Below are 18,084 nucleotides of genomic sequence, written 5' to 3'. Positions count from 1 at the left end.
GCTGCATTTACATGAGAGCTTTAATTCCGAATAAAACCAAGTTAATTCGGAATAAAAGTTAATTCCGCTTTAAAAGAGACCATGTAAACGCACACCCATTCTTCTCTGTTACATTGCTCCGTGATTATTAGTTGCAGCGAGATAAGACCTTTATTGCACGAAAGAGCAGAAGCGGGGCCTTCCAACAAGACTAGACACTAATCAAGTATGAAAAGTATGAAGTTAAATCAAAGTATATCATAGGCTATTTACAGTCTATACTGCTCTGCGTTCACGCGTGCATCCTCGCGCTTGAATCACTCGTGAACCCGGCATCGCACAGACATGCCACGCATATCAAATGAAAGAGGAGAAACAGTTTTCCATTGATACCAAAGACATCGATCCGTTTGTGTTACAAAAACAGACGAAGTGACAAACAAATAATAATGTCATATAGCTTATGCTACCATGACTCGTTTGATTTACTCGTCAACCCGCAATTAAAACGATATGGCACGCATATCAGATGAAAGGTGAGACACAGAGCCATGCACTATACCAAATACAACCTTTTAGGTCATAAAACAGACAAAGTGACAGCAAAATAAATAACTTAATTTAGCTACACTTACTCCATGTTTTTGTGTGGCATAATAGCCTGCGTTCATTATCATGTGTTTCTCTCTATGGCAAGGCACGTTGATGATCCGGTTTTGAGTTCCTAGCAAACTCTATCCAATTATGATATCCAATTCAAGACTCATATTGCATCCAATTTTTTTCATCAAATATTTGTCCCCCATGATGAATAATAACTGTAATATTGAAGTGCACATGATATGAGTTAGATGAGCAGAACAGGTCGATTGACTTGTTTGTTTTAAGGGTGGGTGCTATTTCTGCGTGTTCAACAGAGTGACGGCTTGGGGGAAGAAGCTGTCTTTGTGACATCTGCTTTTGGCAAACATTGCCCTGTATCTTCTCCCAGAGGGAAGGGGGTTGAACAGATTGTGACCAGGGTGTGTAGACATTTTTGCTAAGATGTGGATGTGTGTTGGACCTGGGGGGGGGGGGGTAGATAAAATGCATAGAGTGCTGTAGGAAGTTGGGCATATCTGAGGGTGTGTGTGTGTGTTGGTGTGGTAATACTTGTGCAACACTGGAATTTTGCCTTTTTATGAACCATGAAAGTGGCTCTTAAAAGAGCCGTTGTGATGTGCATCCGCGTCATGGCCGGACCTGCCAGGGAACAGCGCCTTCTTGACTGAAGGAGGAGGTGAACTGAGCTCTCACTCTCAGTGCCTCCCGTGACGCGTTGTTTGCTGCCATCCTGGACACCCCTCTGAGACAGTCGACTTCACCTGGGCGACGGGAACCAGCAGATGTTGTGCCCCTCCTCCTTAGGGTCATGACCCGCAGGTAGTTGTGGAGGACGCAGGTGCATGGCTCTGACACAGGTCTCCGCAGTGGTGGGGATGACACCCATCACTCAAAAGTCAAAGTCAAAGTATACTTTAATATCCCAAAGGTTGGGCAATTTGTTTGGTCAAAGTGCACATTTCAGACACATAGACACTGACACATAGACACATAGGGCATATAACCTCCCAAACACACACAGACAACAACAACAACAACATTTAGCAATAAATAATAAAGAGTACACTCTTTAGAGCACATAAACCTGACATTCCAGGGTTAAGATAAATTAAGATAACACTAAAAGAAACACAGTATTACAAGAGTAGGCAAAACAATTCATCATCTTGATCTGTGTCTTTCATTAAAAAGTCTAATAGCAGAGGGGACAAATGACAAGTTAAACCTTTTGGTCCTAATTGACCCTTGCAGCAGCCTGCAACCTCTCCTGTATATCCTCCACTGAGAAGACAAGATGCCAAAAGCGCACTCAACTACTAACCTGGCCCGACTGAGCCGGTAGCTGAAGACCCGCCGCTCTCCAGGGACATGGGGGCCAGGGAAAGGCCACATCAGGTTCCGGCGGAGGGGAAATGCCTCATCTCCAACGAAGACAAACGGCATACAGTATGTCCACGCTGCTCCGACCCCGGGATGAAGGCGTCCTCACGGAGGTCCAGGGTGCCGTCTCGGAGGCCCTCACCGAAGGCGGAGTTGTACAGCGAGCCACCATCACTGGCCCTGCCATACCCACCGACCTTGACAACCCTGAACAGGTAGTGTGCATCCACTACAGCCAACAGGACGATGGAGTGGATCCCCTTACAGTTGTAGTACATGGAGCCTGATTTGTCTGACAACCAGCCTGAGCCTGGATGACAACATGCTTGCCGTCCAACGAGCCAACGCAATTGGGGAAGTCCCAGAGATATCTGAATCCTTCAGCAATCTCCAGCCAGTCGACCATGCAGGGAGCAGGCCACTTCACACACCACTCGCCCAACAGTGCAGTGGCCCAACCTGTAGCTGAACGCTATCGAAGAGAACGAATCACCTGTTGCAAGGTATCTGTGGAAAACATAAAAGTATCAATGGGCATGAGCATTTTATAAAAGCTAAAGTACTAAATTGTCAGATGAGGTAACCACACTATCTTGCCATATGGCCACATTGCATTAATATTATTTTGAAATAAGCTATGGAAGCAAGTTGCCCTTATATTCACATTGGATGGGCTAAACATTATATATCTTACAATAAGCAGCTTGGTCAATGGCACCATGCACACGCAGTACAATAGGCCTAGCTACAATAAAAACGTAGGTTACTATAAAATGAATTATCAATGGATCCTACCGTAGACAGATAGCGAGCCGCCGTGCCGGACTGATGGATTTCCGGAAACGGGTGTCCTGTTTGGCAATCCTTCGTCCAACTCGTGCCAGCAGGTTCGTCAAACAACGTGACGGACAGGCGGTTCGGTTCATGATTAAAATGACAATCAACCCAATCGAACACCTTTGGGATGAATGAAGACGGATACTGAGAGCTAGTCGCCTCATCCAACATCAGTGTGTGACCTCACAAATGTGCTTCTGAAAGAATGGTCAAAAAATCCCAGAAACACACTCCTAAACCCTGTGGAAAGTCTGAGCTGAGACTCTTATAGCTGCAAAGGGTGGACTGACGTTATCATAAACCCTATTGATTAAGGATGGTATGTTACCTAAGTTCATATGTGAATCAAGGCAGGTGAGCGAATACTTTTGGCAGTATACTGTACAGTAGTGTACCGTTTATGCAGTAAATTGGATCAAGTTCTGTCTGACGTACAGTGATATCAATGTGAGATGCAGTCTGGTTAGTCTAAAATATGTTGTGCTGTTTGAAGGCAAAATAAGCTTTTGTTGCATATTTTAAATGTTTTGCCACTGTTAAAGCTGCATTTTGCAAACAAAATGTGTCATTATGACCACGAGTGCCACTGTTTCAGCCTGTGTGTTAGTTGACTGCTGAGTCAAAGCAATCAAGAAAAAACTGTAATTTCATGTTTTGTGGTTTAGTAGGCCTAGTAAATACACTTACCTTACACTGACAGTTTCACTGCATTCTCTGACAATTTCACTGCATTCTTTACTTTAGTAATGACAAATAAACATCCTTGTATCCTTGTATCCTTGTATCCTTGTATCCTTACTTGATTCAACTTTATCTGGGTGACCTTCAGGCTTGTGCACAATTCCCAAATGTTAGAATTGGCCTCCATTCAATTCATGAATTGGAATTTGAGTTGAATTTGCCCACTGATCTATTATTCCTTATAGATCAGTCAGTGAATTGGCCCCACCCCACAGGAAGTTGTTTTTGAATTTGAATTGGAATGACAGGAAGTGGAATTCAATTCATGGCAATTCAAAACAATTCCACAGTCACATAACAGGAGAATGTGTTGAATCTCACATACATTCAGTTTTGGGAAGGTTACTTTGGAAATGTAATTGATAACTATTTTCAATTATAAGTTGTGTGTATGTTGCATATTGAATTGGAATTTAGGAGTCATTCTCAATTCAATTCTGAATTTTGCACAAGCCTGGTGACCATAAGGTTATATTGGGATGTCAGTAATAGGGGTGTAAGCATATTTCATCTGTTGACTGTTTTTGGAGTGTCTTATCAGGCGAAAGTTTGTTGCTGCCTACAATACTTCATCAGCTCATCCAATGTACTGATAGATTTCATATTCCTTTGTATTAAAAATACAAAATACAGTATTTTTTGACACATACAGTAGTAGTAGTAGTAGCCTAGCCTTTATTGTCATTGTACAAGTACAACGGAATGAACATGGCATTGCTGCTGTTTAGTAGAAAGTTTATATTGATACATTTATACATTTGCCGTTTTATTTCCTAATACATTTTGATGTATCTTTGCCCATCCCTGTACACAACTTTATTTGTACAAAAAGAAAATAAATCTTACATATTTAGGCTGTTTATTTGCTATAACCTAAACATATAAGGAAAAAGAAGAACTCACACAATAATTCGAAGAAGTAGGCCTAAGAGATAATGTATTGTCCATACATCGGTCTACTGGTAAATATTTTCTTGATTCAACTGAACTTAATTGAACTCTATAGCTTTACAGTTCATTGGGGTTTCATTTAACTCTTGGCATCCAATGATATCATTAAGCTCTCTCTATCAGCAGTACTTAATGATGTTGTTTCACTATTTCGGTTGTCCAATGTTGACATTGTGACCTTGGTGACCCCAAATACATCCCACCTTTTGGGCAGTATCCCACGGTGAAAGAGGTAGGCAAAGATGTAAGAGAACAATAGAATGCAAAGAAACGCAAAGAGTGCAACTAGCGTTCGGACAGGGTGAGGCTGGACGTACACATCATCAATAATTTCACCTCCCGGAAAGCAGATAACTGCCGGGATGCCGATTCGGGGCTCCCCACTCAAGACCCTCAACAGCAGGCTTAAGACAAACCCAACAACCGCCCCATAACTATTGGAGATATCACAGAATAGGACACAAACTAACTGGGGGAGGATGACGCAGTAGGCCATGTCTGAACTTAACATCCAAAAGAACACAATGCTGTTATCCATGAAAGTCAACGCAGTGCCAAACACACCAGTTACAACGACAGTTATCCGGATCACCCACATCAGCTCCTTGTCTGATGCCTGCAGAGAGAGAGAGAAAGAAAGAAAGGGAGAAACATTTTTTGTTGTTGTATGTTTATTAGGGCCCGAGCACCGAGGTGCGGCCGCTGAAGCAGCGGCTGCACTGTAGATGAAAGGCCCTATTGTTTTTGCTCAGATTATTATTATTTATTATTACCTTCGCCAAGGAGGTTATGTTTTCACCGGGGTTTGTTTGTCTGTCTGTCTGTCTGTCTGTCTGTCTGTCTGTTAGCAAGATACCTCAAAAAGTAATGGATGGATTTCAATGAAATTTTCAGGGAAGGTCAGAAATGACCTAAACAAGAAACAATTAAATGGAGTGATCCGGAACACTGTCATGATTCCGGAGCCGTTTGTTTTTCGCTTAGTGGTGTAATGGCATGGTATGGCCACGTGGTGGCGATCTGAATAGTTTAGGTTCAAATGTATGACAACCTAGAAAGAACAATACATGTGGAGGTCTGCGCTCTCTGAGTGCTTTACTAGTTATTACTAGACGGTTTATCAGTAAAATTATCTTGAGGGGTTGCCCAAGTGGAATCAAAGTATATTGAAATGGCGAAGGCAGAGCCCATTTAGGGAGAGCCAGTTCACTCCCTATTAACTCCATTGTAGCGGCATTTTATCTGCAATCTGTTGCAGTTCCGCTTGGGGCGATCGCGAGTACAGTAAGTGCAAAAACAATGGGGGTCTATGGGGCTAGACAGCAAAATTGGTCTGTTTTACTTGATTGTCATTGAAAAATTGAAGATTGGATTTTAGTTTCTGCAAGCTCAATATGGATTATAGGTCGAAAGTTGAATGAACAATTACTTATGGCCCTTTGGTTTCTCACCAGCTTGGTCGTTGTTGCCCATAACATACTAGCGTCCTGCTAATGAATGACGTCATTGACACGTTTGAAAGGCTTTTTAGAACAATTAAGTGGCTTAAAAAAAATTAATACTCAGCCGTGTGTATTTTCTTTGACCGTCCTTTCGCATGCAATTTTCCGATTTCTACACAAAAAAATCATATCCAGAGAAAAGTGGATTTTAGGAGTACAACTCCATTCACCTCCATTCACTCTTCACTTGCTCGCGATCACCCTCTCGTTGCAGTACCACCCGGAAGTATTTTGAGAGTGGCAATTCTCTCCTTACATTCTCTGGCGAAGGTTTGAATCCAGGTGTCTTGATGACCAGTGACCGCAAGCGGCAATGGCGGGCCCGAGCACCTGCGGTTCGCGACCCGTGACATTTTGGAAACCCAACAAAACTCTGAAATGTCTTTCCTCCCCCTCATTCTCTCTCACAGGTGTTCTCACTCCCAGTCTCTCTCTTTACGTCTTTTCCTCTGTTTATGTTTTTGGCAACCCAACCCCTAACGCAGATAAACAAACCTGCTGTCTGATGATGTTCTTATAGAGGTTTGAGGTGAACATAGAAGTGCAGGAAAGGAGGGATGAATCGATGGAGGACATGGCAGCTGCTGTTATTGCTCCAATCCCAATGATGGAGACATAGGAGGGAGCGAGGTTCTCCAAGCAAAGAGGAAGGATTACATTTGCCTCTTTGCGTTCATATGGAGATGGGCTTCCATAGTCAGTCTGATTCCAGTCTGTGCACACACACACACACACACACACACACACACACACACACACACACATTAGCATACTTCAAACATGAGCCCATCATAGCAATAGGACAATGACAGAATAGGTGAGTGGAACAGCAAGGTTTTTAAATGTAAGAAGTGTTTGTAAGAATGACCACTAGCGCTTAAAACAGAGGATTCAAACATGCATGAACTGAGCTAAGCGAACTCATGAAGTTTCTTTGTGATTACTATCTTAAGGTACACTACTCAGTCTTAAGGAAATCAATGCTGTGTAGCCAGGTGAAGAAACATTTTACAGTAGCTGCTTTTACATTTGGATGCATATGTTCCCGTCACACGACTCTGAACTGACCGGTGTAAAACAATGTATCTTATTAACCCGATTTTATGTGTATAGACTATGAGGTTCTTTTATGTGTGTACTGACCTAATGCTAAGGGGGACGGTATCTCATTTTCTTTGTGTACAGGTGTGCATGAGAGAATGACAATAAATTGAATCTTGAATCTTGAATCTTGATCTTATTGTTAATAAATTTTTTGAAACTGGCCGGGCCCTAATAAACTCTTTTCTCTTTTATACTTTTCTCTCACGTCGTCACTGGCAGTAGAATGCTTCAGGAAAAGCAGTGGTGTTGTCTAGTTTGCTGTAGTGGGTATACTGTAATCACCCCCAGTCACACAAACACACACACACACACTTACACACCGCCCCTCCACAATTACATTGGCGCAACACCCACCTCAGACTACCACCACTGTGACCAATGCATATAGGCTACTACGAAACTCTTGTAAAAACTGCGCACACCCTCAAATCTTCCACATGTGGCTCCAATGCTGAAGTCCCATTACATTGGCTTCCAGTAAGTCACAGAATTGACTTTAAAGCGCTTCTGCTTGTTTATGAATCAATAAATGGAATGGGGCCAAATTACCTAGTAGAGATGCTTCAGCAGTACACACTTTCCAGACCTCTCAGGTCTCAGGAGAAATACTTGTTAGCAAAAACCTACTACATGGTGAAGCAGCTTGTAGTTGCTATGCATTTCAGCTCTGGAACTGTCAAAGTGGGATCAAAAGATGGGATCAAAGTTGCCCCAACTGTAGCCTGTTTCAAATCTGCATAGAATTGATACGGTATGGGGTGAAGAGGGGGGTTCTCTAGTGCGGTCAGTGCCAGCCAGGGATGTCAAAGGTTAACCTAGACAGTATTTGCAGGACGCAAATGAAAGTTTCAATTGCAAATGTCCTGACCGTACCATTGTAATGATGAATGATGCCATTTGAAAATGGCCTGTTCCTTAATCTCTGATTTCATATTATGTTCGTTTTGATTTATTACAATACATACAAAATAAAAATACAGTATGGTTTCATATGGATTTGATATTTGGTAGAGGAGTTTAGAAAGCAGTTCAAACCTGTAGATGCAGCCACTGCTCCTATCAGTATTGATGGAACTGACAAAATGACAGAAAACACTGCTGCAGCTAAACTTGCGATCTGTGCTTTAGCTGGTGAAACTGCAGACAAGAACCTCTGTTGAAAACTCTGGAAAGACATGGCTCCCAAGCCCTAGCCATTAAAATCAGAGTATTAATATATTGTTTACGTGTTAAGTTCCTAGCATTCATACTTTAAGCACAGAGCCCTAATTTCAAATGATGGGCAAAGTATAAAGTCTATCAACAGGTAAGGTTATCATGTGTGAAGTGTAGCTAATTGTGTGGTGTATGGTGCCATTGAGCTGACTCATCAACGTTAGCAGTTAAGGTCTTGCCCATGGTTTTACATTAGCACATAGATTTTGCCTATTATTCAAATTATTTTGAATACAAAATAATTATTCCACAACAACACACATTTATTTTAAAGCAATACTAAAGCACTTTTCCTCTGTTGCCACACGCTATTTGTGTTCATCCACCAAATAACGATGTCCACAGACAAGGTAGAGCATGTTGCATGATTTATGACAGTATGATATATTGTGACATCGAAGCAAGTCACGTGTGGTTTCTTAGGTCTCATTTCATTGAACCACAGGTACGCTACCCAATCTGGTAAAGTTACATAAGGCCTATTCGGACGGGATTAGTTTTATGGGGTGACATCAGGTAAAGTAATAATTACCAGGTAATGTAGTCCCGTCCGGACGCGCCATGTCAGTAAACATAACGGAGTATGTCGGTGACATTTACAGACACTTTTACCTTCCGTAAAACGGTCCGGAGAAATTACCTTGGGTAATATTAATCCCGTGCGAACGCGACCCTCTGTAAAGATGTCTGTAATATTTCGTCACATCCTGATTTGAAAACAATTCCACCAAAGTCTGAATGAAAACGTAACATGATGTGCAGCTCCTAATAGGACGTCAGCTAGTTTGCCTAATAGCTTCATATTGTTAGCCATTTCAAACTACGTATGGCATAACATAAAGTTACGTTTGCTAGTTTTACCAACTTGTGTAGTCTTTCAAATCTGAAAATGCCGCACGTACCTGACGCAAAGTATCACGTGCACGGCGACGAAGATGTGACGGCAGAACGTAAACGTGGTTACTCCTCCCATGTCAGGTAGAACGACAGAGATGTCTAGTCCCGTCCGAATTGGACATTTTTATTACAGAGGTCATATGATAAACCTGCATTACTGTACGTCCCCCCATAAAACTAATCCCGTCCGAATAGGCCTAAAGTCAATGCAGAAGTGCCGTTCACCGTGTTACGAGTTGATGAACCGCTGAAATGATTTTGGAAACGGGTACGAAAAACTCTTTAGTGTTGCTTTAAATGCTTGATACTGCACCATGTGGCATGGTTTATCAGCTGGGATTATGGCCTTTTAAATCGATTTTTGACCGACTGGATACTGCACCAAAAGGCATTGACATGGATATCAAGTGCTTCTTTAATATTTTGTCCTTACCAATGTGAGCCAGTCATCAAACCAAAGCGAGATGTCCCGGGTCTTAAGCTGACCAAGCCACGGTGCCTGGTAGGTGTGATTGAAGGCTGTGATGCTGATGTCAAGAGGGATGGGATTCAAGAGCATGAACGGCACACAGAGCCACTGGAGGAGAACACATGATGACACAGTAGCAAAGATCACAACACTCATAGTAAAATTGATGAATCGAGGCCTTCTCATTCCAACATTTGAGACGATAAAACAATGCATTTATTGTTGCCTATACAGCAGAAACAAATCCTCAAAACTGTCAGGATATAGACTTGGTATAGACCGGTGGAAACATGTGTGCGACATACAGTACAGTACTCCACATTTGGTGTTCGATTACTTCAATTCCATTGTTTTCGATATAGCATCACACCAGTGCCAAACTCTCTTGCTGCCTCTACTGAGTAGATTATGATGCAGCTCTAATTTTGGAACTAGGCGTGAAGTTACAACCCCTCTGCTTGCAGAACAACTCTCTTAAATTATCATAAATGTGTCAAACCAAAGTTCAGAGTAGCCGGCCATCTTGATAAAGTCTCTGGTCAGTTACAGTTACAAGATCAAATGAAGGGTGTGTACTAGTGATGCGCGGGTGGGCTTTTTTTAAAACCCGCCCCAACCCGACTTTTCAGGAGATCCAAACCGCCCCGCCCAATCCGCAAAAATATGTTCGAATTGTGACCCAAATCCGACCCGAGGAAAGAAAAAAACGCATTTAACGTCTTTCCTAGCTTAATTAGCCCACATGAGGACAACAGCGGGTTACAATGATCGGTCATTTTGACAATCTGCGCTCCTCCACACCATTCATAATCTGCAGCCTAGACATAGCTAGTGTTAAATCTCATCTTCATAACAAGTTGCCATTCATATTTCCCCTTGCAACTTCATAGGCTAGCCTACTTTTGCATTTAACACTGCCAAGCATTTAACAAGCACAGCTGTTTATTCGTGTAGCCTATGACAGAAGCGAGGTGTTCTCGCATTGTGCACAACCTTCGATATCCCAGATCATTAGGCTCCATGTCCATAAAGTAGCGAATGCGCGATTGACTTTTTCAGTCAGTCACGCATGGCGCAATTGGGTGCTGAATTTAGGAGAAATTATGTTTTGCGCTCGACCACACCTCCTGTATTGCAGGCGCATCGCCACCTAATATGTCGGAAGTTAACAAGTGAGAAATGTGCATTTTTACTTTTTTGACCCGACCCACCCGTAATATTTAGAACAAACTATTAGGCCTACCCAAATCCGCCCGACCCGCGGGTAAACCCGCGGATATCCGCGGGTAATGGGCTGAACCGCGCATCACTAGTGTGTACAGGTGTAGTACTCGAGTCCGGTCTCAAGACCATTTTTTGCTTACTCGGTCTCGTCTTGGAATTGAAAGGAAAAAGACTCGGTCTTGACTCGGTCTCGGTCCAACATGAGGAGGTGAACTCGTAATTTCATAAGACCACCATTTTTGGTGACAAGGAAGTAACCAGAAGGCAAAATGTCAATCGTGCTGTTTTTAACAATGCAGTTGGTTACTTACAGGAAAGGGCGGGATATGTAGACAACTGCCATATTGACATTTCAAACCCCATACATTTCTAAGGAGGATTCTTTAAATGCTTTGTCTCCTCCTGTACAACATCTCTGGTGAAACTCACCAGACCAATGAAAGCTAAGATTAACTGGATGACATCAGTGTAGGCCACAGAGTACAGCCCCCCAAGGAGAGTGTAGATGGTTGCTACAGCTGCAGATATCACCACAGAGTAGGCATGCTGGAGATCAATGATGGTGCTAACCATTCCACCTAGGAGTTTTCAGAGAAAAAAGAGGTTGTTCAGGTAAGCTTGCAATATATAAGTTCTTAATATAGAAAGTACTTTCAATCCAATAAAGGCAATATGATAATGATGTATTTAACACACCCATAACAGTTGGTGGTTGTGTCTGGATGCTACTGTATATCTTTAGCATCAAAAGAAATGTAATGTTAAACCCATCGAAGGTGCTTTATTTAAAGTTTACTTTACCCAGAGCTGTGAGAGCACTCGCCACCCAAAACATGTCTCCAATGAGGGAAGGGATAACCATCAGAACAGTCATAGTTTTGCCATACCTGATCTGAAATGGGTCTATAACAGTCACATACTTCCTGTCTCTCATTGGCTTAGCAAAGGCTAAACCACCTGGAAGAGAGAAGAAATCAGAGTGATGAGAGGAAATAAGCATGTTTACTTTTAAAGGCCCCCTAAAGAGTTATTTTACATGAGTGAAAAACGTAAAGTATTTTTGGGAATCCGCGGCACAAAACTTAAGTAGTTTTACTGACTTGCGGGAACAACGCAGTGCAGTGGTCGAAATGCCGTTTACCTGCTGTGTTCAATTCAATAGAGTGGCATGAAGCTTATCTTTTGTCGTTTTCAGCGTGGAAGAATAATAGTACATGCCATGTTTCAGAGGTGACAAAAAGGCGAGGAATGGCATGGATAGCAGCAGTATGGAGGCCCAAGATTATGTTCTGTTTTTCACACTATTTTTTCACGCTAAGTTTTCATTATTATCATGCCAGATCATAGACCCAGAACACTAGCCTGATGCCAGCCCATGTAAACTGGCCAAACATACCCATAATTCTTTGTGTTTTGATGACGTCGCCGCCTAGTTGGTCACCTGTCTTGGCGATCTCTATAGTTAGTAACTATGTTTGCGAATTACATGGTTGGGACTATGTAATTGCGACACAACTGTTTCCCAATACAGTGGCGATGCAATTTGCTTAGGAATGTGGCCCATTTGTCTTAGGAATTTAAAAAGCCTCAAGCATTTGCATTTGCATTTTCATGTTCCTGGTTTCCTTGCGACAACACCCATGCTTACATCCAGGCAGTGCCAGTGTGACTTGCCTTGGTGCCAGCAGTAGCCTACTGGTTTCTCTTAAAGGAGAATTCCGGTGTGAAATTGAGCTTAACTGTACCGAAACATGTTAAGGTGTACTCACACGTGTTGTAAGACGCACCTTCGCTCACCCCCAGCATTCCGAACTCCTCCGTTTTCAGCCTAGCTTGCAGTAGGCTTGAATCTATTAGATTAGGCATCACGTAGCCTATGCAGCTAAATCGCTATTTTTAAACCATTAAAAAGGTTTACCTGCTGGCGCCCAGCGGAGAGATTCTATGATGGTACTGCTTGAATAAACAGTCTTTTTTTAATAGACTTCCTGTGCACTTCCAAAGTTCTAAGTATCTCGTTTTAAATGTCAGGACCCTCAGAAGTCTACCAATGCAGTGTGGAGTTACTTTGAACCTTTTTAATGGTTTAAAAGTAGCGATTTAGCTGCATAGGCTACGTGATGCCTAATCTAATAGATTCAAGCCTACTGCAAGCTAGGCTGAAAACGGAGGAGTTCGGAATGCTGGGGGTGAGCGAAGGTGCGTCTTACAACACGTGTGAGTACACCTTAACATGTTTCGGTACAGTTAAGCTCAATTTCACACCGGAATTCTCCTTTAAATAAAAAGCATAAAACCAACAACAGGCTACATATTAACTGTGTGGTCCCCTAATACATTTCCACCATTATTCTAAAGCTAAACCCCCAAGTAGCTTAATGTTTGTGTCAACTGAACTGCATCAAGCTTTGACAGTATAAGAATGTGCCTAACACAAGCTAATTTCTTATCCACTGTGCTTCTTGCTCCCCATGCCAATACAACCTGCCCTATTTATCCTTTTCCACTGACTTGAACACTGAAAGCCTTGCTGAGGCTATCTTCTTGCTTCAAGGTTGACACAGATGTGTCTAGACTGTTGAATAAACTTTGTCTTGACCTTGAGCCGATAGCCTGATTACCATTACTTTCAAAGGCTCTGCGAGACTTTAGTCTGACCAACAGCCTGTGCTAACACGGTTTCTTGGCAGCGCTGGTTGACCCGCCTCCTTTAAGTGCCTCAATTTGCTACTGGTAGATGTCAGAAAGCGGATTGCCGAGTTTAAACCAATAACAACACTCTTTCCTCTGCCTTGAACACGCCTCTACCCAGAGCCGTTGGAGCTGCTCAAAGTTGATTGGTTCTCGACCAAAGGGGGCAGTTCCGCAGATTTCGGGAACTCAGAAATCCTTCTCAATGAGCAGTTGACCAGACCAGCAGCAAAAGCCTGAAGGCGTTGCGTCACTGGGAGGGCGTGCCAGGCTATTGAGCCGAGCCCTATCAGGTCCTGCTTTGTGCAAGCTGATGAGCATATGGAATGGTAAGAGGCTGACTGACTGGGCAGCAGCGGCAGACACGAGGGCTCTGAGGGCAGAGAAGGTTCTGGATGATAATTGGAATTGATTGATGGAAATTGCACTGATAACAAAGCAAAGTATTCATATTACTGTACCTCTTATCCTGTTACTGTATCTTGTTATTTTCTTGTTATTTTATTTATAATATGTGTACCCTGCCATTCTATGGAACAAGCCTTAAGCTCTCTGCACTTTATTGTATGTCTCTGCACCTTACTGTTGTCATGTTCTGTCTGCCCTGGTGGTGTCATGTTCTGTCTTGTCTGGATGTATGTCTACGCATGGGATAGCGGGGAAAGTAATTTCGATTCCTTTGTATGTATAACACATGTGAAGTATTGACAATAAAACTGACTTGACTTGACTATAAGGGGAGAGGTACAAGTTTGAACAGGCATTGCTTTTCTCATTCATATCTGAGGTCCAGTTTGGTATGACTACAGTTTATAGATGTATTCAAGACTGAAATGATTCTTTGTTGCACTGATGCACTTAAGTCATCATACAACAGTGCCATACACAAGGACAGGACAGCTAAGGGAATAATCTTGAAGCTTTGCTGCAGATCAGAAGGCGGAGACAGAGTAATAAGAGAGAGTAGTCAGAACAAATAACAAATAGAGTTCTCTTGCAGGTTGTCAAATTATGATTGGATGAGATGTTGGTGATGCTTTTTTCTGTCTGTAAGAGGGAAGTACTGGGGCTTTGTGCTTGCATAAAGTGTGTGTGTGTTAGTTTTGTTTCAGATTGCAGTCAGACTTACAGACTCCCAGGGTCAATTTGATCTGGGTGTTTGGGGCAAAAAAACACATTATTGAAAGGGTGCTACACTTGTTCCGCGCATAGATCTCTTCTGCCTTCCTACCAGGAGAATCTTTTTCGAATGAATCAGGAGAGAAACCATTCTGGTAGGACATCTTATGGCTATGCCTTTAAGCCTCTTTTTTAGCTATTATCTTGTTCCCCTGGAGCTGTAATTGTTTTTCATTACTCTTCCTAACATTTCTTTGCATCATATAAGAAGAATTTAACATGTCCTGTGAATATTTGAAATGAAGTGTCCTTCAACCTGGAAGGATACTGGTGTGTACTGGTGTCTCCTTTCATTAGTGCTATCAAAATTACCATTAGGTCCGTCATGGTTTTCCTTTTTACTCACTCGCAAATGCAGATTCTGTAAAAAAAAAAAAAAAAAAAAAACTTACCAACAATAAATGATAATGCATACTGCAGTGGCATCTGTGCCCAGATCAGTCCCTTGTTTGGGGTATAGACAGCTTCTGCTATACCAAGTATGTAACCTCCTCCAACCCAGGTAGCTATGGAAAACCAAACAGATTGAATTTGTGATGTTGTTTTACAACCACTAATAAGTGTTTACTACGGAGGTTTGTTTCCACCACTTCTTTATAAGAACAGCGAAAACGGCCACAAAATTAAATCTGAAATGTCAACATTTTGATGTAGGTGTAAGGTCAAAAGTCAGAATTGTGATATATACCACGTATATATATTTACTGTTTTTTTTGCCAGCTTTCTCTGAATCAGTGCCCCAACCTAGCCAACCACCCTTCACTTGAAAAAGAAAAGCCATTTACATAGTAAAAGGACAGCAAGTAAGCATGTCACATTATATTATATAGTATGTACTGTAGTTAGGAACAAAATTATTCATATCGCTGGCAAAACATTTATTTAAAGGAATATTTCGGTATTTTACACTTTAAGCCCGTTTTCTGTATTGCATGAAAACAAAATCTCGACGATTGAGCCTGTTTGTGGAATTTGGCAGTTTTATAATAGAGCTCTATATGGCTTTAACATTGCTCGCTTTGTGCATGGACTATTCTGTAAAACTATAAAACACCCCTAAATGTTCTTTTTTAAAAATGTGCAGCTCACCGAGTGGTTACTGGTCTTCAACAATCTTCTATAGCAAGTTTAGCAACGAAATATCTTTTATCGTGATTTTCGAAATCCTGGAAGTACTTTTTCAGATACCTCACAAAAGTGTGCCTACAGTAATATAACACAACATAATTTGAATTTCACTGCGAAACTTGCTATAGAAGATCGTTGAAGACCAGTCACCACTCGGACCCCCCCCCCCCCCCCCCCCCACACACACACACACACACACACTATCGTAAAATCTGCCTACACATGTGAGTCCGACACATCCTTGTTTGTGGCTCAAAATATCTTACAGAAGGTTTAAACATCATTCAAGGTTTAATTATCTCTTTTCTGTCCTGCAATTTGTTAACATTTGGGGGGTATCTGATACTGCTGATAGCACACTCACCAGTCATTGTGAAAATCCCAACAGTCAGATCTATGGAGCGTTCTCCTAGCAGAGCCACCTCTGTGACTGTTCCAGTGGTCTTTTTTGCTTTGGATTTCTTGGAAGCCCATATTCCCGTGGCCAGGACTGCAGCATAGAAGCCTATCATGGCTATAAGGCCTGGTATGTTAAGGGCCATGTTTTTAAACCTCTTTGCCTGCTGGCTCTGCACAAAAACACACAAGTTTTCAGCAAAGCTGAGATCCAGTTAAAGTGGGCAGAGCTCTTGGCTGGCTTTTAAGCCTATAGAGTCCGGTCTAGTTTACTATTTACTATAATTTACATGTTACATCATGTTACATTTAAGGGAAACTTCCCGTGCTTTATTTAACAACCAAGTAGCCTATATAACAACCGAGTTACTGTTTTAGCCACAACTCACACTCAAACACACTATGTTCAACTCCATCACTCCCGGACCCTCGCACAAACACACACACACAAACACACACACACACCACCTAAACTCCACGCATCTCTAATTACATAATGGTGTATTTAATCTACAGTATGTAGTCCATGTATGATGTGATGAATTGACTGTGGCATGGATAATAGAGTGTGTGCCTGACAAGGTTGTGGTTACAGGTTCAAGACCAACTTGAGGGTTGCTAGGAGGGTACGCCTGGGTGATTCCATGTCAGATCAGGACACTTCGGACCTCATTGTCACAGATTTTAAAGGAACACTTCACCGTTTTTTCGCTTAATTAAGACGAGTTGATACATAGGCTACCTCTCACGTTTCAATGCGTGCACTCACTGGCTCTGGCGCGCAGCGCAACTTTGATAGCACTTAGCTAGCCCAATGTACTCATTAGGATCCAAACAGAGATGAAGTTAGAAGTGAGCAAACACCTCCTTTTCCCTATTAAAATACAGTTACACGAGTAGTCACACGACGAAGTATGGTGAGACAAAATAAAACGATGAGGTCGGAAAGTGTCCTGATTTGACACGGAATCACCCGCCTGTGGAATGGGGTTGATGATGTGTCTTTTCTGATTCCAAGCAAAGTTTCAGAGGAAGTGTAGCAGTTACAGTAAGCTACGTGTAAGCTTTTAATCATTATACGAGTTGACCCATAGGATTTGAACATAGGTCAATAATTTAGCTATACAAGGACCACTACATTGGTGCATGCTGCTGTGAACTTGGGTGGCCTCCTGCTTGGGGAACTTCAAGACCTCTGAGGCTTGTTCAATAAGTGAACATACTGTGCAGTTGTGCTGTGGTTAGTGTCAAAAGGTCACATGATTTTTCGTCAAGTGATTTTCACTGGTTTAACTTGTTTTTCATGGCCCAGGTATGTGTAGGCCTATCTCAGGAGGAGAAAAAAAGGAAAGTTGCCTTTGCTGTGTGGTCTTTAAATCTGTGTATTTTTTTGTGATGTCATGACCCATGGGGTACGTGTGTGTGTGTGTGTGTGTGTGTGTGTGTGTGTGTGTGTGTGTGTGTGTGTGTGTGTGTGTGTGCGGTACAGATCCTTCAACCCTTTGAGCATTCCAACATTTGTGCTACTGCCATTTTGCGGTTGTGATTCAACACACAACTTCATAACTACAGTAGATGAATAATAATAATAGAAAAACATTTTATATGTTCATGTAAAATATCATGGAATACTTGTGTGATGTAGCAATATTCAGTTTGCAGTGCCACAGTGAAAACATTGAAAAATGCTGCCTTTAATTGGCATGACAAATTGCCACTGAAATTAAGGGCAATCACAAAGTAATAATTTATAGCGGCGGTGTTACACTGGTGTTAAAAAAGTTTGTT

General features: G+C 42.0%; 1 protein-coding gene across 1 annotated transcript; it reads right to left on the bottom strand.

Moving 5' to 3' along the window:
* Positions 1-1,973: 1,973 nt before the first annotated feature.
* On the bottom strand, positions 1,974-16,442 carry LOC134071728 (high affinity choline transporter 1-like). The gene is made up of 9 exons (XM_062528564.1): positions 16,265-16,442; positions 15,165-15,278; positions 11,704-11,859; positions 11,332-11,480; positions 9,643-9,786; positions 8,133-8,286; positions 6,489-6,706; positions 4,828-5,107; positions 1,974-2,272 (listed from the first exon to the last, which is right to left on the bottom strand). Exons 1-9 carry the CDS (start codon positions 16,440-16,442, stop codon positions 1,974-1,976), a joined length of 1,692 nt encoding a protein of 563 aa, XP_062384548.1.
* Between the last annotated feature and the right edge of the window lie 1,642 nt (positions 16,443-18,084).

The sequence above is a fragment of the Sardina pilchardus genome, chromosome 23, assembly GCF_963854185.1.
Source record: "Sardina pilchardus chromosome 23, fSarPil1.1, whole genome shotgun sequence".
NCBI classification, from domain to species: Eukaryota; Metazoa; Chordata; class Actinopteri; order Clupeiformes; family Clupeidae; genus Sardina; species Sardina pilchardus.
The sequence above is the reverse complement of the archived record's forward strand: the minus strand, read 5'-3'. Positions and strand labels throughout refer to the sequence as shown.

What these genes read in the sequence shown, in the direction of transcription:
- LOC134071728 (XM_062528564.1), bottom strand. Translation starts at nt 16,442, where the DNA reads ATGGCCCTTAACATACCAGGCCTTATAGCCATGATAGGCTTCTATGCT. An exon ending in TGCATTATCATTTATTGTTG is followed by an intron (nt 11,860 to 15,164) that starts GTAAGTTTTTTT and finishes TCTCTCTTCCAG; the next exon opens with GTGGTTTAGCCTTTGCTAAG. An exon ending in GAGTGCTCTCACAGCTCTGG is followed by an intron (nt 11,481 to 11,703) that starts GTAAAGTAAACT and finishes GAAAACTCCTAG; the next exon opens with GTGGAATGGTTAGCACCATC.